The sequence below is a fragment of the Scomber japonicus genome, chromosome 19 (assembly GCF_027409825.1).
Source record: "Scomber japonicus isolate fScoJap1 chromosome 19, fScoJap1.pri, whole genome shotgun sequence".
In the NCBI taxonomy this organism is placed as follows: Eukaryota; Metazoa; Chordata; class Actinopteri; order Scombriformes; family Scombridae; genus Scomber; species Scomber japonicus.
Genome location: NC_070596.1, coordinates 5,303,206 through 5,322,743, shown reverse-complemented (window position 1 = coordinate 5,322,743; position 19,538 = coordinate 5,303,206). Strand labels below are relative to the sequence as shown.

General features: G+C 41.1%; 2 protein-coding genes across 2 annotated transcripts in view; both read right to left on the bottom strand.

Annotated features, from left to right (window-relative positions):
• Nucleotides 1-2,749: 2,749 nt before the first annotated feature.
• LOC128380656 (uncharacterized) lies at nucleotides 2,750-9,204 on the bottom strand. The gene is made up of 5 exons (XM_053340526.1): nucleotides 7,197-9,204; nucleotides 6,196-6,429; nucleotides 5,707-6,053; nucleotides 5,117-5,304; nucleotides 2,750-3,543 (listed from the first exon to the last, which is right to left on the bottom strand). The coding sequence occupies exons 1-5, from the start codon at nucleotides 9,202-9,204 to the stop codon at nucleotides 3,087-3,089; spliced, it is 3,234 nt and encodes a 1,077-aa protein (XP_053196501.1). The 3' UTR covers nucleotides 2,750-3,086.
• A 3,825-nt stretch (nucleotides 9,205-13,029) lies between these two features.
• The window catches only part of shroom3 (shroom family member 3), a 71,503-nt gene continuing 64,994 nt past the window's right edge, over nucleotides 13,030-19,538 (bottom strand). Inside the window, exons 23-26 of the mRNA XM_053340525.1 lie at nucleotides 17,628-17,704; nucleotides 17,192-17,357; nucleotides 16,975-17,096; nucleotides 13,030-15,151 (exon numbers count right to left, since the gene is read on the bottom strand). Coding sequence (XP_053196500.1) covers nucleotides 14,756-15,151; nucleotides 16,975-17,096; nucleotides 17,192-17,357; nucleotides 17,628-17,704 — 761 coding nt within the window. The 3' untranslated portion in view covers nucleotides 13,030-14,755. The remainder of the gene's footprint in view (nucleotides 15,152-16,974; nucleotides 17,097-17,191; nucleotides 17,358-17,627; nucleotides 17,705-19,538) is intronic.

Genomic DNA, 19,538 nt, shown 5'->3' with positions numbered 1-19,538 from the left:
CAGATCTGCTGAGCTTGTTCAAACAAAAACTCCACACACACATATTTGAACTCACTGAACAAACATACAAACCTAAACCTAATACCAAGCTTAACCCTAAAACTAAGCATTCGCCCTTTGAAGTGACGAGCAGACAGCATGTCCCCTGTGTTGTGGACTCTTGTCCACACAGAGACAGAAGTACGAGAACGCAAACACCAACACGCCAAGTCATGAGCAAACATGTCCTCCAGCTCATTCAACATGTTCTTACCAGTCTATACATCACCTACAGATGTAGAAGGTGGATAAACAAGGCAGTGAGGTGGGGGCCATGTGTGTTTTGGACATCTTTTCAGTGAAGACAGACTGTTATGGTAGAACATGGAGGTTTATTATCTGCCCAGAGAGCCAGAAAACAACCAGTACTCATACACTCCTACACACAGAAAGTCAGTGCATGGGTTTCCACTGGAGCCAATCTGATTGAATATAGATAATGATGTGAACTCAATTTAAAAAAGAAAAACAAAGATTATGGTCTTAAAAATAGATTTCGTCACAGGGCCCCTCTGCAAAAGAGGATCAGCTGTGCAATGTAAGTTTAGTGTCTATACATAAAGTATATTACCCACCTGTTATCATACATAAACTTGTACATACATACATACATTTATACATATAAATTAATAAAAATTCAGACAGAAAAAGCCAACACCTCCAACTGTGAAATATATTTAATATGCAGTGAGTAAACTTTGTCCAATGGCATCAAAAATACTTATTAGACTTTTATTAGACTTTTTACCCCATTAATCCTGAATCCTGCCTGATGCCCTACTGATCATTCTCCATCAGTTTTTAGACTGATCTCTGACATTAACAAATTGTCCAGTCTGGTTTTTGTCAGAGTCGTGTTTAAGTCATGTGATGTGTTCAAGTGTTAGTGAAAGCTTAAAGGATCTGAGCATTCGCAGCAGGCTTTCCATCTATAAGCTATGTTGAAAGATCTATTTAAAAAGAAAACCTGGGAAACAAATATTAAACAGGTGTGGAACTCCAGCAGGATCATTAGAGTTAAGTATTTTCCTACTTAAAATGTGTAGTCTATGATGTCAAATCGTCACTGGAGCACTTGAACACAGCACACTACCATGCGGTAATAACATGACTGCTGATGCAAAAAAAAAAAAAAAAAACACTACAGAAGATTGAGACAATAACATGAATAACACAAACACCTGACAGGAAAGTGCAATTGAATTCAACACCATATCACACTAAGAGCTTATTTCCTAAATGTTGTCCATCAGTGCCATAAATAACAATAATATTGTACCCACCAAGTTATTAGCTGAGCTCTGAGAACATGCTGACGACATAGTTGCACAAACAGATTATCCAGATTACCTAAAAAACATTATCTGGGAGGTAAAAGCAACACTAAAAGCACCTGAAATATCAGTAAAAATCTCTCATTGCCAATGAAAAGTGTGTGCACACAATTATGAAGAACACAGAAACTCAATGTTGTGAAAGGAAGTGGTTCTCTGAACTGTGGTTGGTGTTTACCAGCAATTAGTGTAACTATTTCCCCATTCACCTTTAAATATGTTTGGCTAACCCGTTCCATTTACATCGTTGCATGTTTGAACAACAATGTGTTGAATGACTTTTGAATGCCTGTCTGGTTTCTTTTCAGTGATGTTGCTGTGTTCCTGGACATCAGCTGGTGAATGCAGCTGATATTATTGATAGAAGTTATTATTGATAGAAATGATGGACAAAACTTAGAAAACAATAAATTGCAACTATCCTTTAAAAACAAAATCACCCCACAGCCTTAAAAACACCTCTCACTCAGTGCCAATAACAAAAACTGGAAAATTTCCCCAACATTTATTGAACTTTACAGGTGTTCGTGTTATTTTCTCCACTATCTACCCAGGTTTCATTGGTTTGCCAGATAATTTTCATTCAGATGAAAGAAAGGAAATAATGGAATTTAAAGTACTCATTCACAGATCAGATGTATAGTGTCGTCTGTGTTGCTGCATGTTGCTGCATGTGGCCCCGGGGCTCATAAACTTCCTCCTGCTGCTGCTTTTTTAAATACAATGATGGCATCAGGTTGAAAAGCCATCCGCTCTGCCAAGCGCCTGCAAATCACCCTTTTGCTTTTGCTATCACATGTCTCATATCCAGCAGTCTTTGTGATTAAATATTTTCTTTGGCATTCACATTCACTGAAACTGAAAGCTCAGTCGCAGAATCTAGTGGTCCCTGCAGTTATTTGGACTGCGCCTGAGCTTTTTGGCTGAGAAGGAAGAATACCTTTTTGTATTTGCTGAGTTATGCCATTTACTGTTCACAAAATCAAGCAGTGAGAACGTCAGGTCAGATAAAAACCTGAAAAATCAAGAAATTATTAAGTTATGAACTGTAGGTATGCTGAGGCTGATGTTCTGACAGCATTCTACTCATGTTCCTGTCAGAAAGTGCTCGTTGCTAGCACGTCCTGTTTAAGACAATAGCTTTTTCCAAGTGCCATGGTTTGTCATGAAAGCTCAAAACAGGTGCTAGTAGCTTGGTGACATAGCTGGCATAGCTACTGGTGGGGCTAGCTTTGAGCTACTGTAGCTGCCGAACTAATTGGCAACATGCTAGCTAGCTTTGTTTCCAGACTCCCCAAATTTTAACTGTAGAGATCAAATTCATGCAGATTGACTTCATATCATTTAAATTTCAAGTTTGTGGGACTAGCCATAGCTATATATTAGCTCTTGATGATTAGCAAGTTGGAATGTGTCAAAGTTTTAAACTACAATTGTTACACTGTACTCGGTACAGTAACAAAATGTCGTTTATGAGTTTGCCATAATGGCAGGGGAAGATGTCACTGTCAAGAATCAGCCTGTGGAGCACAAAAGGCAGATTATTAGCCTCTTGACCATGGTCATATTGTTGTTAGACCCGGGTCAAGTTTAAACCTACTTTGTGTTTGCAAAACCCACTGGCTGGCTCAAACAGTTGCTCAGTCGAGTGGTTGATCGAGCCTGGTTGCAGAATTCTACAGAAACCTCAGTTATGTCCGTCAGTTGAGGTTTTTAAATTGAGGATTCAGAAAGATGTCCGTGAATACGACGCAATGACTTGTGTTTGAGGAGTGCCGCAATTGATGTAGACCTTTTGACCTTAGCCGTGCCTGCGATGGTCAGTGGCCTGTCTCCTGAAGCAGAGGAGAAGTGATGACGCCGATGACGACGACGATGCTGCTGCGGTTCCAAGCTGTGGTCTGCTTTCCGAGCTCCTGCCCCCTCTCCTAAACTGGCCCGCGCTGGTGCTCCCAGCAGCTGGAAGATGTCCGGTGACATAGTGTGGCTCAGGTACTGCCACGGCTTCTTTCCTGCTGTGTCCCTCAGTTTCACGTCAGCGCTGAACTTTTTAACCAGCAACCGCATGATGTTCTTGTGGCCGTGGATAGCAGAGATGTGGAGAGGTGTGTGGCCGCACGATGACCTGGCGTTTATGTCCATGGTCAAACCGGCCTTTTCTACTCCATACCTGAAACCACAGCCAACGACAATGGATGAGTGCCTGATTGCATAAAGTATCAGAGCATAAATATATTTGATTTATTATACGAATTGGAAAGTAGAGTAAGTACCCTCTTGAATTTCATTCAGATCAGTTTTCCGCACAATGAAAACATTTAGTAATGAAAATGAGAAAACAATTTAGGGAACAGAAGGTAATCTTAGATAAGCTAAAGTGGTTGCAGTTGTTTTTTAATCACATTAGCCCATTGGTCCAACTCTTTCCAGAGTGAACTATCTGACATTCATGGTTCCAAGAGGATGAATTGAGTGACTTTACCTCTAGTGCCACTTGCAGGTCAACATTTCTACATATCCCATAGCAGTTAGGCTCCTAGCCAAGAAACAGTCCAGTACACGACACTCCATAAAATGGTGAATTGTCATTTTTGCACTTTGATGCGCTAATCAGTGAGCTTTGGAGTTACCTGTACGCTGATTGTTATTTTTAGAAAAAGCATGTCTAGCTGTTTACCCATTTACAGTTTTTATGCTAAGCTAAACTAACCAGCTGTTGGCTGTACATAACAGCTAACCCAACAAGTGAATATGCTTATTTTTAGAAAAAGTCAAACTATTCCAAAAACTTTCTGAGAATAGCCTAGTTGCCCTTTTACACAATGTTTGCCTAAAAGCAAGCTACTCACTAGCTTATGTGTTTTTAACCTGTTGAAGCCCCCAGCAAGATGAGATGTGGTTGAGGCAGTGTTGCACAGTTAATTCACTTCTGGTGAGTCTTCAGTGTTAGACTGATGACAGTTGAGCTCAGCCTGACAGACAATTATACAGAGGAAAAACACTTTTGATGTACAATACCAAAGTGGAAAGAACAAACAACATATTCTTCAGGTGCATTCAGACAGAAACCAAAGCAATTTCTTCTTGCATCACTGAACTGACCTCAGGGACAATGCACTGACTCTAGAGATGTTTACTGTAGCAAGTAAAATATGAAGCGACTGTGTGTGTAATGGTGTATTGTGTTCAGCTCAGCCACTGACTGAACACACCAAGAATTTCAGGTGTGGAGTAACCAGTTCCTTTTGCTATTTCCTATCATCCTCTCTCCTTTTTCATATTGTCTCTGTATGTCTATGTAGTAGATGAATAAAGTGCAGTTTCTCACTTAAGATGACATATTTTCAAATTTGATTCTGATATTTCTTGAATACAAGTAGAGATTATGACCTGATGGTGGCACTAGGTAAAAGGTCAGCACACCAGAAAGGACACTGAAGATCATGCTGCAGGGACCATGAATATCCACAGCACATTTCTTGAAAATCTGATGAATATTGACACTCAGTATATTTCACTGTGGACAGATCTACAAACAAACCTCATCGTACTGCTGCTAGTCGGTCTAAAATCCCCAAATTGACATCCTCAAATCTTTTTGAGGCTGAAACTTGTAAGCAGTTCAGATATTCCCACAAAACTATCCAAACCATCTTTCTAAAGTGAAACCAAAGCGCTCTGTAAATCAGACCTTGAGGTTTTACAGAGTATAACGCTGATGAAGCAAACTGCTGGCAACGTACCATAAGGTATTGAGGACTCTGTGGTCACCGTGTTTGGCAATCCAGTGCAGCACAGTGAAGCCAGAGATGAAATCTCGTTTGTTGAGTAGAGACGAGTCCTCTCTGAACAGGGAGTAGATGTCGGGCCAGGCGCCTGCTGCCCCTTTCACCACCCACATGTGCTCCCTGTGCTCCAGGGGAACTAGTGACTGATGACAAGAACAGAAAACAGTTTATTTAAATTCTCTCATGGGAAACAATTAAGTGTTGTATCATATTGTATTGTATGCTTTAAAATAAGAGTTAATGTTTCAGACGCAGCAACAAAACAGCAAATTATTATTATTTTTTTTTTTTTGAATGTAGCCAAATGTAGTGATACAGACACGAAAGGTTAAGAAGCATGTACATGCAGTTGGACAGTAATTAAATGGCAGAACCAATGCCATAAATCTATTGTAAATAATCCTAATTTACATGTCGAATCAATATTTGTCATATCTATGGTTTTTCCTCATAAATCATTTGCAAGTGATTATACATTAGAGAGTGCACTGTAGGTTTAAATGAAACATTTAAAAAGAAACACCTGTGCAGTCTATAAGTCTCACCTGTTTATTTATCTGACGGCTCCTCCCTCCCTTCCCCTCCTCCCCCTCTTCCAAGTCGGCGAGGCTCTGGCAGCGAGGTGGAGTGGAACAGGACGACAGCGAGGAGGACGACAGGTTGCAGTGAAGGCTGAGCGAGGACGAGATCAGGTGGAGGCGGTTCAGCCGAGCTGCTTCGTTTCCTCCTGCTCCCCTCGTCTCTTCATCGAGGAGCTGGTCGAGGTTGGCACCCAGGCTGCGACACATCCGGCTCCTCAGCTTGCTACTCAGCCGTCTGGCCACCGCCGGGCGCTTCCGCACTGGAGGGGAAGAGGCTGAGCCATCGCTCGACTCTGCGTCATCAAGATCTCCTGTTGGGTGGAGTAAAAGCATCAGACAGATTCAGACAGCTTTTATGGCTGACTCAACATATAAAAGATTAGGAATATTCTTAGTTGAACAGTGAAGTCTTGGTCAAAAGACTAACAGACTCCTACAAACTTTAGCTCTAACCTGTGGAGCCGTGCCATAGCAACACTTTGGGTGTAGAATGCTGGTTGACATGGAGATGGTCAGTGGAATGATGCAGTGGAGACACCCGGGCTGAGGGCTCCTGGTCATTAAGAAGATTCCCTGTAGAGTGATGCCATGGCTTTGTGGTTTTACTCTCAGCTCGATGTGTCACGGACTCAAGTTTAGTCGCTTTGGCTCGCTGGAGTACTTCCTGAACTTTACCCTCAGTCTCACCTGTCCACACAAACACAAATTTACATTGTATTCAATTTCTTACACTAATGTTTGTTCTCTTCTCTCTGTGGCAATACAACACTAAAATGCATATTAGATGCAGTCGATGATGTAGCACTCCCCACAGTCTTTGACAGGTGAGGGGAGGAACCATGCAGAAACTCAATACCTGATACCAATCTGTCAAGTAACTAAAGTTAACCCATCCCATTTACTTCCTGTTTGATCAAACAGTTCCTGATTTAAAATCATAATTTTATTGTTGTCTTTTTAACATTACTGTACGACTCCTTGTGTTTAAACATCATGAAACATTTGCTGGTCACTGTAGTTTTTAACAAACATCACAAAAACAGGAGGAAACCGTGCATTTATATAGGGACTATTTTTAGTTGCAGATTAATACACATTTTGTGCTCTATTGAGTATTTCTGGCAGCAGGATGGTGTGTGAGGGATTGAGTCATAATAAACTACAATAATTGTGTTCATGGTGATGTAGGAACATGTAACCCAGTGCAACATGTTGTAATCATGTGTTTAACATGATGTGTTATTAATAATTTTGGACAACAATGGAGGTCTAAGTCACAGAAGTAGAAGATATCAGACTTTGGATTTACAGACAATATTTGTTAGTAAGAGCAATTCGATCAGCTGTTTTTTTGGTCTTTTCATGGGATTTGTTGACAATAATAAAACAAAATATATATATATATATATACCCAGACTTAACATTTAATTGTATCTTACAAATTGCTGCTGTACCTGCTCTGGGCTCCAGATCCTCGGAGCTGCTGTTCCACCCTGATCCTCTGGGGGAGTCAGAGGGCGGACAGTCACTCCTGAAGCCGCCGTCAGATGAGGGAGAGAAGACACTGCTGCAACTAGACGTCAGCCACGATTTTTGATCTTGACTCGACCCCTGCCTGGCCTCCAGCTGCACATCTGCAGAGTGCGAGTATTGGTGGTCCGGGTGGTGGTCCTGTGGCACCTCCTCAGCTCGGTCTGGAGACGGGATGTAGCGCTGTGCCTCTAAAGGCAAGCTGCGTCGTGTGGACATCATGTCCCCCGGGACAGATGCAGCTTCTGGCCCTGCCCACTGCCCTCTTAACTCCGCCCCCGACTGTCCGCTCCATCCTCCACGAGGGGGCAGCGTTTCCCCTCCCACACCCCGGATGATAATTTTTGGGGGATTCCTTTCCGATGAAGAGGAGGAGGAGATGACAGAGGGAGGCGCAGGCTGGTCTATGATGCATGGTGAGGAGGCAGAAATGACCCTCTGTGAGTGCCCTAGTGGAGCGCCCAAGGGCCACGCTGAGCCCTGCCTCATCGGGACCTCCTCCTCTTGCTCCTCATCGTCATCGTAAGAGACCGCAGTTTTGTAGCTCTGCCTGAATCTGGTGCGGCGTGGGGCCACCAGAGTATGAGGAGAGGGGTCCTGATGAAGACCTCCCTGAGGCTGTAGACTGGCCTCCCTCCTTTTGACGGTTTCTTGGCCTGGGACCTGCTGGCTGGCATGAGGAACAGGGTCACGATGAAGACCTCCCTTAAGCTGTAGACTGGCCTCCCTCCCTTTGAGGGTCTCTGGGCCTGGGACCTGCTGGCTGGCATGAAGAACAGGGTCCTGGTGAAGACCTCCCTTAGGCTGTAGACTGGCCTCCCTCCCTTTGAGGGTCTCTGGGCCTGGGACCTGCTGGTTGGCATCAGGAACAGGGTCCTGATGAAGACCTCCCTTAGGCTGTAGACTGGCCTGCCGCTCTTGGAGGGTCTCTGGGCCTGGGACCTGCTGGCTGGCATGAAGAACAGGGTCCTGGTGAAGACCTCCCTTAGGCTGTAGACTGGCCTCCCTCCCTTTGAGGGTCTCTGGGCCTGGGACCTGCTGGTTGGCATCAGGAACAGGGTCCTGATGAAGACCTCCCTTAGGCTGTAGACTGGCCTGCCGCTCTTGGAGGGTCTCTGGGCCTGGGACCTGCTGGCTGGTTGTTCCATGATGTCTGAAAGCAGGTGGACCAAACCTCACCTTATTATTCTGTCCCACCTTCACAAGCTGGTCCTGGGCTGAAGTCTCTGGCAGACTAGGGGTCTTCAGCTCTGTCCTCTCTGGGATCTGAGTGTGACCCACCAGCTGATCAGATGCTGGTCCAGCAAACAGCTCAGGTGTGCTGATCAGCTGTTGCTGCTGTTTCAGGTTAAGATTAGTTTCCACATTGTTGTTGTTGTTGTTGAGCACGAGCCCAGCTGCAGGTAGGATTGGTTTGGCGGTACGTCCCAGCGGGGCGGGGGTTGTCTCCTCCCTCAGATGTGCTTTCTGCCGAGGATTCGCTCTGCTCACAGCCGATTTAGGGTTGCTTTTCTCCGGGGAGGGTTCAGCGTTCTTCCCGGCGGGCAATCGCGCTTGTCCTGAAGAAACCACACCACCTCCTCCCGGGACATGTCCTCTAAATTTCTTCCTGAGAATGACGTAATTGACGCCTTCCTCTTGTTTAACTGTGGCCACCGAGTTGACGAACTTTTTGAAGAGATCGCGGTTCCGAATCGGCTCCGCATGATCCCGCAGGAAGGGTCTGAAGTGCAGAAGCAGATCCGAGTTCTTCACCGTGCCTCCTCTGCTCTGGAGGAAATGTAACACCGAGTCCTGAGTGAAATCTGTGCTCATTGTGCTCTCTGCTTCTGTCTCACACTCTTTCTCTGTTAGTCTCAAAGGTCGACTAGTTTCAGTGAGACTGCAGTGAAGCTCCTCCTTCCTCAGGTATTTAACCCTCACCTGTTGCATTCCTGCAGGTGTCCCAGCCTGTCTGATGATGTCTAATACAAATAACTGCACTTCGATTGTAAACTATATTGTAAGTTGCCTATAGATGGAAAATGAAAGTGAACACATGAAACAGTTTGATCTCTTTTTTTCATCTGTGAAAGATTTGGTAAAACAAATCATTAGAGAATAATCCCTAGTTCCATTAAAAATGAATTTTCAGATTGGATTCCACCACACACAAAACAACAGGAAGCTTTTCATACATGCTGATCAATTAGTTTATATAATGTTCTTATGGTTTTTAACTTTTAATGTTTCCTTGCAAATGAATCCCTGAAGATTGTAGACACGCACCCTTATTTAATATTCATTTAGTTACAGCAGGGACAATGGATCAGATTAAAGGAGGTGTATGTAATGAAAATAAGTACACATGGACTGAAATTATGGGGGAAATAAATAAAAATGTTTTTTCTGCAACTTTCTCAATGACTAATATGATTATTCTACTTTTGTATTAAGCGTGCTTTGTCCTCAGTTGAAATGAGAGAAAAAAATTAAACTACAAAAAAGTAAAATAAAAATGAACCCACCAATAAAGCAATTCTAAGGCTATGCAGTAACACTGACAAATATGTTGATGTTCAAACATATGCAAACTGGAGTAATTCCACTCACTCTCACTCATTTTTACTCATATTTGATATTTTATTACTATTTTTTAAAACAAATGTCTGTTTTACTTTTTCATTTTATTTTATATCTGGCAGTGAGGTGGAGTGGAACAGGACCACAGCGAGGATGATGACAGTTTGCAGTGAAGGCTGAGGGAGGATGAGATCAGGTGGAGGCGGTTCAGCCGAGCTGAACGGTTTCTCCTTTGAGGAGCTGGTCAAGGTTGGAGAGGTGGAGCCATCACTCGACTGCTCTCTCTGCGTCATTGAGATCTCCTGTTGGTTGGAATAAAACCATCAAGCTGTTTCAGATAGCTTTTATGGCTGACAGCATATAAAAGATTGGTTGAACATCTAACTCTTGGTCAAAAGACTAACCTGTGGAGCCGTGCCATGGCAACACTCTATCAAGAACCAAATGTTAGCAGTAATGTAATCTCATATTCATAATCTCATTTACTTCCTCTTTGATAAAACAGTTCCTAATTTAATTTTTTTTTTACATTATTGTACGATTGATTGTGTGTGTTTAGTTTTTGGCAAGCGTCTCAAAAACAGGAGGAAATAGTGCAAATATTGGGGACTATTTTTAACTGAGGTTTAATACACATTTTGTGGATTCACAGACAATATCTGTTTGTAAGATCAATTAGATCCATTGTTTTTGGTATTTTTATGGGATTTGTTGACAATAAGAAAAAAAAGTCCCCAGACTCATCATTTAGTTTAATCTTACATACCTGCTCTGGCCTCTACATCCACATCTGTTTCCACACTGTTGTTGTTCAGCACAATCCCAGCTGCACGTAGGTGACACCACCTCCTCCTGGGACATGTACTCTAAACTTCTTCCTGAGAATGATGTAATCGATGCCTTGCTCCTGTTTGACGGTGGCCACCGAGTTGACAAACGTTTTGAAGAGATCACGGTTTGGGCTGCGGTCCCGTAGCAGGAAGGGCCTGAAGTGCAGAAGCAGATCCAGCTTCTGCACTTTGCCTCCTCTGCTCTGGAGGAAATGCAAAACCGATTCTTGAGAGAAATCTGTGGCCATTCTGGTCTTTGCTTTACCTGGCCTCTATCACTCCACCTCTGTTAGTCTCAAAGGTCGAGTATTTAACCCTCACCTGTTGCATTCCTGCAGGTATCCCTGCCAGATGTGAAACATTAACAAATAACTGCTGCAGGTTGATTGTAACTATAATCTAAGTTGCTATAGATGGAAAATAAGAGTTAACACATGAAAACAGTTTGGGTTCTTTTCTCATCTGTGAAAGAAGTTAAAGTTGTACAGTTGAAAATTAAACAAATATCATCGCTAAACCAAATCTGTAGTAAAATCAACAAATCCAGACAATAATCCTTAGTTCCTTTAAAAATGAATTTTCAGATTGAATTCCACCACACACTGTAAAATAACAGGAAGTATACATGCTGATCATGTAGTCTATATAGTGTTCTTTTTGACTGTCAATTTTAGGGATACAAACCAGACTTAAGACCAGTTAACTGGGGATGGCTTGTACAACTGGGGCCAAAAAAGGTGTCCCTAATTGGTAAAATACTGATTTTTGGTTTACTGTGTCCATGCAAATACCCCAAAAGTGACTGGAATGAAGTGTGTGTGTATGTGTGTGTGTGTGTGTGATGGGGACAACTTGAACTAACAAAACTTGAAGTCTGACAGCATTTAAAAAATACATTTATTTTGCAAAAAAACAAAAAAACAACAACAACAAGAGCTGTTTTCCAATTATCCATTCATAAAGTCACCCGCCAAAATACATCTGAGATATTCTGCTGTGTTTAACAACAAAACCATAAACACACCGCTGTAATGTTTGGAGGATATGACAGACGGAGAATAACTAAAAGGTGCTCTCAAAACTAAAACTGAAAAGTGAAAATGGTTCTGTAGGTGTAGAATAAAACGATATCCATCAATAAACAGTTCTGAATGAAAATGGGAAAACAAACCACCTCTGCATTTTAGATTCCACACACTGCTGCTTCAACAATAAATATTGTGTAGAATTGATTCTCTTTATGCCATTTAGACTCCCCAGATGAATTAAGAGGGAAACAAAATGGCACCAGCTACCTAGCAAAACTGATAATAAATGTGTAAAATGACATTTATAACAACAAGTAAATTGATCAAAAGCTTTTATTGTGTTAAGTGGAAAAGTACGGAAGTCCAGAAACAACAACAGAGTGCTCAAATAGAAAATGAAATGTTGTCTTTGGGCTTGATTATAACTTTTAGCTGTTTGAACGCTATCTGCCATTTGAAGGAAGAATGAAAGGATTTAAAAAAAAAAACACCAAATAAGTTATGAAAAATGTGAATTATATAGTATATTTCTTAATTTCTTTCAAATTAATTTAAAAATGGCAAGTAAATAACTGAAAAAAACAGGATGTAACATAATACTTCAGTTGTGATATCAGGGGAAATAATACATGGCAAATCAAAGCTGGTGCAATATTTTAAATGTCTCTTGCAGTATTATTTTGCAACATTTATGATCTGGACATAAAGTAATACTTGTGGCTGCACTAACAAATTTTCAAGCAATTAATAATTCATGAGGAGGACAACTGCAATAAGACTAAAGAGGCACTCCACTGATTTTACAGGACATATTGAAGACTCCTACTCAGCCTCTGAAGACAGCTGTATAACGTGTGCTATGGCTCTGGAGGTAAGCCTGAGTAAATATCATAATGTCATAGTGATGTCATCAAGGTTATCTATGATCGAGACTTGACATTTATAACAAAAAGTCTTTGCCAAGACCTGGAGCTGTAGGTATAAAAGATGTGAGGTAAAATGGTCTAATCAAAGATGTTGTCAAGTTGCATTATGGGAAATGTAGGACCCAGACTTTTTTGGAGTTTGACTCATACTAGAGACTAAAAATCAGGATATCTGCTGCTTCTGCTGCACCGATTTTGACATTTCTTTTTGTAATCTGTTTCTCTCAAGCTTCCCGGCTGTATGAAACTGAAAAACTAAAATCACTGGAGTGCCCCTTTAAAATGTGTTTTAGTCTTCTCCTTGTGTTGGTTTTAAACATTATGTTTCCACAGGAATCATCATTTTTGATCAGTATGTAGAACATAATCACTGATATCAATAAGTGAAACAGTGACAGGTAGATCTGATGATTCTTTTACTGAATAAAAACTCCAGGTAGAGAAAAAAGGTGTTAAGTGTTTCTTTAAAACAGATATGATATGTAGGTGAGTTTTATAAAAGTAGTTTGATTTTGCTCAGTTTTACCGATGCTAAGGCTTCATTTTTCTGAGGTTTCAAAGAACATTTCCACAAGGCTCTCGTTTTTTCATGACTGATGTGTCAAAATGATGTTCTGAGCAGCTGTTTACAACCATCACAGTCCACTGTAGATCAAAACATGAACGTGTGAGGCAGCTTGGAAAACTTGATCTACACCCCAAACTAAGTGAGACATTTGGCCACAATAAAACAGTTAGTCGGTTTAATTAAGTACACCATTGACAGGACATTAATGAGAAATCTAGGCTTGTTTGTTTAAATTAAATAAAAAAATATCTTTGGGTTTTGGTCAATTGTGGCATTGTTTTGTTATTCTCTTACCTTAATTACTAACCCGTTCATTAAAAAAATGGCTGACATATTCACAAATTATGGTAAGTATTTTCAGTTGTGGCTCATCTGACACTTTGAACGAGAACATAAAACCTCAAATCCAAAATGAAACCAAGTGGATGAAAATATTTCATCAACTGTTTCATTACAGGAAACCATTAAAGAGGCAATAGCAGAATTATTATTATTTTTTTATCATTCAGTGTACATTCTGCTGCAAACAGTAGTCAAACTGCTAAAAGTGCTACAAGCTCCAGACATACAGACAGCAGTAGTAGAGTTACAGTATGATATGACAGTGATGATAACATTTGATCAGACCTTCATGATTCTGACTTTAAAAACATTGTCCCTCCAATTTTGGTGGTAAATTTGTGAACTGTACACATGTGAAAGCTAAAAAAAAGAAAAGCTGATGGATTGTGAAAATAGTTGATGACAATATTTTAAATACTGGTATATGAATTGTCTTTGGGAGACAACACACCTGCTCGCTTTGTCTTTTCATGAGAAATAAAAGTTCTTGGATTAACGTCTGAATGTTGGAGGTTTCCTGAAAGCACCGTCTGCTTTGTAAAAGGACAATTCCAGTGTGCTTGGGACTTTTTACAACAAATTCTAGTTCCTTTCTAGCCTGCCTGCACCAGGATTAAAGCCAATTGTATTCAGCTGTACAGTGTTTAGAATCTAGAACAGAAACTGAAGTTGAGACTGACATTTCAAACTTTACAGATCTTGTCTTTACTAAGAGGAAACTGAAAATATCAAGTATTTCTTAACACAATAAGAGCTGGAAAATATTGTAAAAATGCAGGAAATTATGTCTAATCCTGGAATTGTCCTGTTTACTATTCAACAACAAACTTTCTTGGGAACTTCCAACCTGAAAACCCCTGGAGGACGTTTAAAATCACTTTTCAGAGCAGAGGATGATTAGAAACATTGACAGCAGTCACTTTGAGTCCACATAGTGCTGTTTGTTAATGTTGAGGTGAGCTGAGGCTGTGATTATCCCTCAGGTGAGACGTACAGTCAGGTGTGAATAGAATGAGGCACAATAAAGGCTTTTTTCTTCTTCATGTGTGAAGTCTGCATAGTATTTTCAGTGTGAACGCTGCCTGCTTCAGGCCCATTAATCCTTCATGTTAAGCTCCTTCAGTTTAGAGCATCACTCCAAATCCGAGTGAGTTTTTAGGGAGCCTATCGGCTCTTCTTCATTTCTCGTCCTGCACTGCCACCTGTAGCAGTGGCCTGTCCGTGACATCACAGTGATGTCACAGTGGTGGACCTGACTGAGTGTGTGGGGGCTGGAATCAGAGAGGGGGGAAGCAGCGGTGGAAACGGAGAAGAGCAGGTGGCAGGACTCGATGAGGAGAGTGAAGACCAATCATGGGCCACCACCACCTCTGGCGGCAGGCTCTCAGCCAACTGCGTCAGCTGCTCCTCCCCCTGCCGTATGAGGTCATCGAGGTTCCGTTGGTGAATCATCAGGGAGGGTTTGGTGCTGATGAACTGGCGGAAGTCCTGGAGCTGTGGTTCTATGAGGTAGCCGGAGAGGATGTTGTGGACCACACGCTGCCGCCGGTCCAAGTTCTCCTTCAGCTCCCGGGCATCTTCGGTCTGACGGAGGAGCTGAGAGCGTTTGTGATGGAGGGAGTCCTGAGGAGGAGAAGACAACATATGTTTTTGCTCATTACCTGGAAAATATTTGTAAATGGTTAACTGCAACATCCCAATGGAAACTAAAACCAGAAATTTTGTGTAGTTTTCGGGTGTCAGTCTGTCACTTTGGTCCAGATATCTGGTCCTACATTTATCTTACAATGGCGCTTTTCCACTACACAGTTCCAGCACGACTCGACTCGCCTCGACTGGGTTTTTTTTGCGTTTCCACTGGGGATAGTACTTGGTACCTGGTACTTTTTTAGTACCTGCTCTGCTGAGGTTCCAAGCGAGCCGAGCCGATACTGAAATGCGACGTGGACAGACTGCCGGCCACTGATTGGTCAGAAGAGTTGTCGCTGGAAGAGTCATGAGCCGTCCCACACAAGAATCAAACCCAGCATTTTTAAAAATACCGGCAACAGCGTAACAGCCATATGGCTCAATTTTGTTGCTTGCTTGTTTGTGTCGCGTATAAAACGAAGTCACGGCAGTTTTGCGGAGCCGTGCTATGACGACCCTGCCCACGTTGAGTAGGTACTTCTTTGTAATGGAAAAGGTTGTTCCTGGGACCGAGCTGAGTCGAGGCGAGCCGAGGCAAGTCGAGTCGTGCTGGAAAGTTACACTGATAGTTAAATGTCACTTTAACTTAATAATAGCATGCCACCCACCATAAGTTTGTTAACATTCTGGCTAAAAGCATGTTGTTTATGGTAAGCATACTAATGAGCTACTGACGTCTTCTTTCACTCAGTCACTCAGTGGCTCATGAAATTCACTCCAATGGTGCCCAGAAGATATTTAAAAGGAGTCTTGTTCTATTAAGTTTTTCTGCTGTAATATATCTTCTGGCCACTTGAGGCAGCACTGAGCACAAAGCTGCAGAGCACTGCATTTAATAAGTCTTGTGACATTTTTTTGTCAATTTTTGTGCTTTTACATGATTTGTATGACTGTAAATGAATTGGTTGGAGAAAACCATGTTTATTGTTACTAAAAACCTGCCTGATGTCATTTCAGGTCCACCTTATAGGTTGCAGAGAAGGTCCATCCAGTGACTTAGTATTTAAAAAATTGATTAGATTTGCCCTACTAGTGGTATATATATATTCAGATCTGTATATATATTTGTCTGACAATAAATAAGGCTGAGAAGCAAACAAACCTGTCATTCAGGGTTATTTAAAGTCATGAAATTGTACCTTCACACATGTTACTTTAGGCCCCTCTAGTAGCTAAAGTGTGGTGTTGCAACCCAGGTGAGACAGGATGAGAATCATTTTAAAACTGTTTTTTCAAATGACTGCAATAACCACAAGTAATGAATATTATAAATATTGATTATTGAGGTAACTCGGTCATCAAAGTAATAGAGTATGAATTCCTGTACAAAAACACAGTGATTTTTATAATGTCATCTGTTATAAATAATTATATTTTGCATTTAATAGTTTACAGTGTGACTGTCTGACATCATCAGTCAGGACAGAGTAGCAGACACAGTAAATGTGAGGGTTAATATTTAATCAGTGAGTTCACTGTAAAGTTGCAACATTGATTCATTTATCACAAGTCTGGCAGCAGTACTGTTGAAATGATGGTATTACAGTGCTAATAAAAAATACTCTTCTATTGTTCATAATTTCAATGAAAACCACAAGAGGAAAAAAGGGTGTTAAAACCAAACAACCCTAAAGTACTAAAGAGGGATCACGTGGGACTAATACACAAGGCTAAACTCAAACATACAAGTAAACAGACAGACAGGTAAAGTGTCAAACAGGTAAACTGACAGAAAGATAGATTTAGTCCTGTCTCACCCTCTCCTCAGCTATGTCCTCTTGTGACAGCTCTTCTCTCTCCAGAGCGAGCAGAGACCTGTCGATCCTCGACAGCCGGGTGCACAGAGACAGCAGCAGGTTTACAATCTTCTCCAAATCTCCTGCAAACACAAAAGGGTCGGCATCTCAGTCTCTGACACACTCTAGGTCAACCTCATGGGAAATTGCTTTTTTCTGTAACAGATAGATATCGTACCGATGAACATGCTGTACTTGTCCCTCTCGTTGGTCTTACAGCGTTCCTGCACTAGTGACTCGATGCTCGCCCCCAGCGCCTGGTGTCTCCTCTGCTCCTCATACAGAGCCTCCTTCTCCTGTCGCAGAGCTGCCAAACTGAGGCTCAGAGCATCACACAGCTCAACCTGGTGGACAGGAAGAGAAATGCATGAATATTCTGTTGTTACACTGGTTAGAGAGACGGAAATAAATAGTTTAGTTTACTTTCATCAGGACAATCCAATCAATATTACTGAATGACTATGTTGTAAACCATGTGTTTTCCAGGTGTGTTCATTTGTTTCTCTTCATTTTTGTTCCATTTTGATGAAGGGGGGGGGGGGGGGTGAAGGATCTTTTTATGTCTATATTGAACACAGTGTTACATTTGCTACACTTCTAGAATCTGTGTCTACCTTCCTGCTGTCAAGGTCTTTCTCGTCCTCGTCCAGATCAGTCTCTGTTCCTTGATTCGTCAACGTGTTGATGCCATCTTGGATCCTAAAGAGGGAACAACACTATTGAAAAACCTAAATTTCCATTTTTTTTTAGCTGCCATTTTCTGCCCTAAGAAAAATAGGAGTAATTTTTGTGCTTTATTCCTTTGAATGTTACACAGCTTGTATTGATGTCCAAGTGGACACATTTGAGTAAAGATCAGTAGAGTGAGCAGAGGGAAAGGAAAAAAGAGAGAGCAAGCAACATAAAGAAGCAAAGTAGAGGAAGCAAAAAAATAATGAAATAAACACTTTGCTAACTTACAGCTATCTGAAGCTGACTAATTTACAGCTGTTTTATCCTGTGTCATGTTGATGTTTTCTCCAGAATGTCAAGTAAAGCCTCTAAAACATTCAAACTTTCATGAGAAAATAAGCTTTGTATGTAAGAATGTTTTTCTTTAAAGGCTAGATTCATATTTTTCCAAGTCACATGACCAATAACTCTTTCAATAGAGTATATATATATATATACAGCATTGTTTTGAGAGTATTGTTTTGACATATATTTGGAAAAATGTGAACATTATTTTGTGAAAGTTATCATTCAATATATTGAAGTCCTATCTGTTATACAAAATATGGCCACTAGGTGTCTGTATTGTTCAGCTGTTCAGGCTGCTCTCATATGAGGATTCAGACTAAACATTTATCTGCCAAGGCAACAGGGAATGAGCCAAATCTGACCTCTGAACTAAGACTTCAAGTTTCAGACAGCAAAAATCTTTCCTGCTTTTTTTGTTAAATGAATTCACAGTTCTAACATTATCCATCTGTCTAGTGAAGTTTAATGAAACACTGACTGTTTCTTTCCACACTTTGCTATTGAGAAACATTGATCAGGTTTGTCTGGTCTCTCCTGTCATGATTGACAATAGAAATCATATTTTCAGTTTCATGTTACATCATTGCTGTAGCCTGGTTTCAGACCTTCAGCGGTTGAAAAAGGTGTGGTGTTGTGCTCATTGACAATGTTATCAAACAATCAGAGCTTTGTAGGTGAGAATAAAAATGGGGATGACATCATCATACACAACTAGTTAGCTGCATCCAAGGTTGAACATAAAGAAAGTTGGCATCAAAGACACAAAGCTAATTATATCTAGCGTCATCACCTTTATGTCTGCCTTTAGCCTATGGACTAAAAAATATACATTCATTTTGAAGAACAGCAACAATAACAAGAGAAGACATTTGCATCAACTCCAGAACTAACTTGCACATGAACAGAACATTACAAAGGGCATAGCTGCAGAACAAACTTCAGCAAGGTCAAAGGTCAAATCGAAATCCCAACCCTCATGTGATTTTTGATTGACCATGCATGACTGATAAATGATAGTTTGAAATCATTAGCGGACAGTTGTTTTTTCTCCTCTTCTTCTTCAAAGGAGGACACATTCCTTCCTTGAACATCATGTACACCAACAAACCAAAACACGCTTATAATGTCACTGACTTTAAAGGCCACCACATTCAGAGACAGCAGAGGTTTTAATACTACGTGATGTTTATTCTCTATGTCAGCAGCTGATAAGAGGAGGAAGCTGTCAGCAAACACAACAAGGATGACAAATGTTGGTTTACAGGAAATCCCCCCAACAGTCCTCTTATCCTTCAGTTGCATAAAACTTACATTCTTCAGTTTTGGTCTTGTGGCTAAATAAACACACTCACCATGAATGCCTTTATTCTTGCATTACATAAAGCACTTCAAACCATATGTAACTCTGATCCATCAGTGTTTAACTACATCATGGCTCTGAATTTCAGTGCAGTCAAAAACCTACGTCTGGGTCATGTCACTCTGAACTTCTTCCTAAATGAATG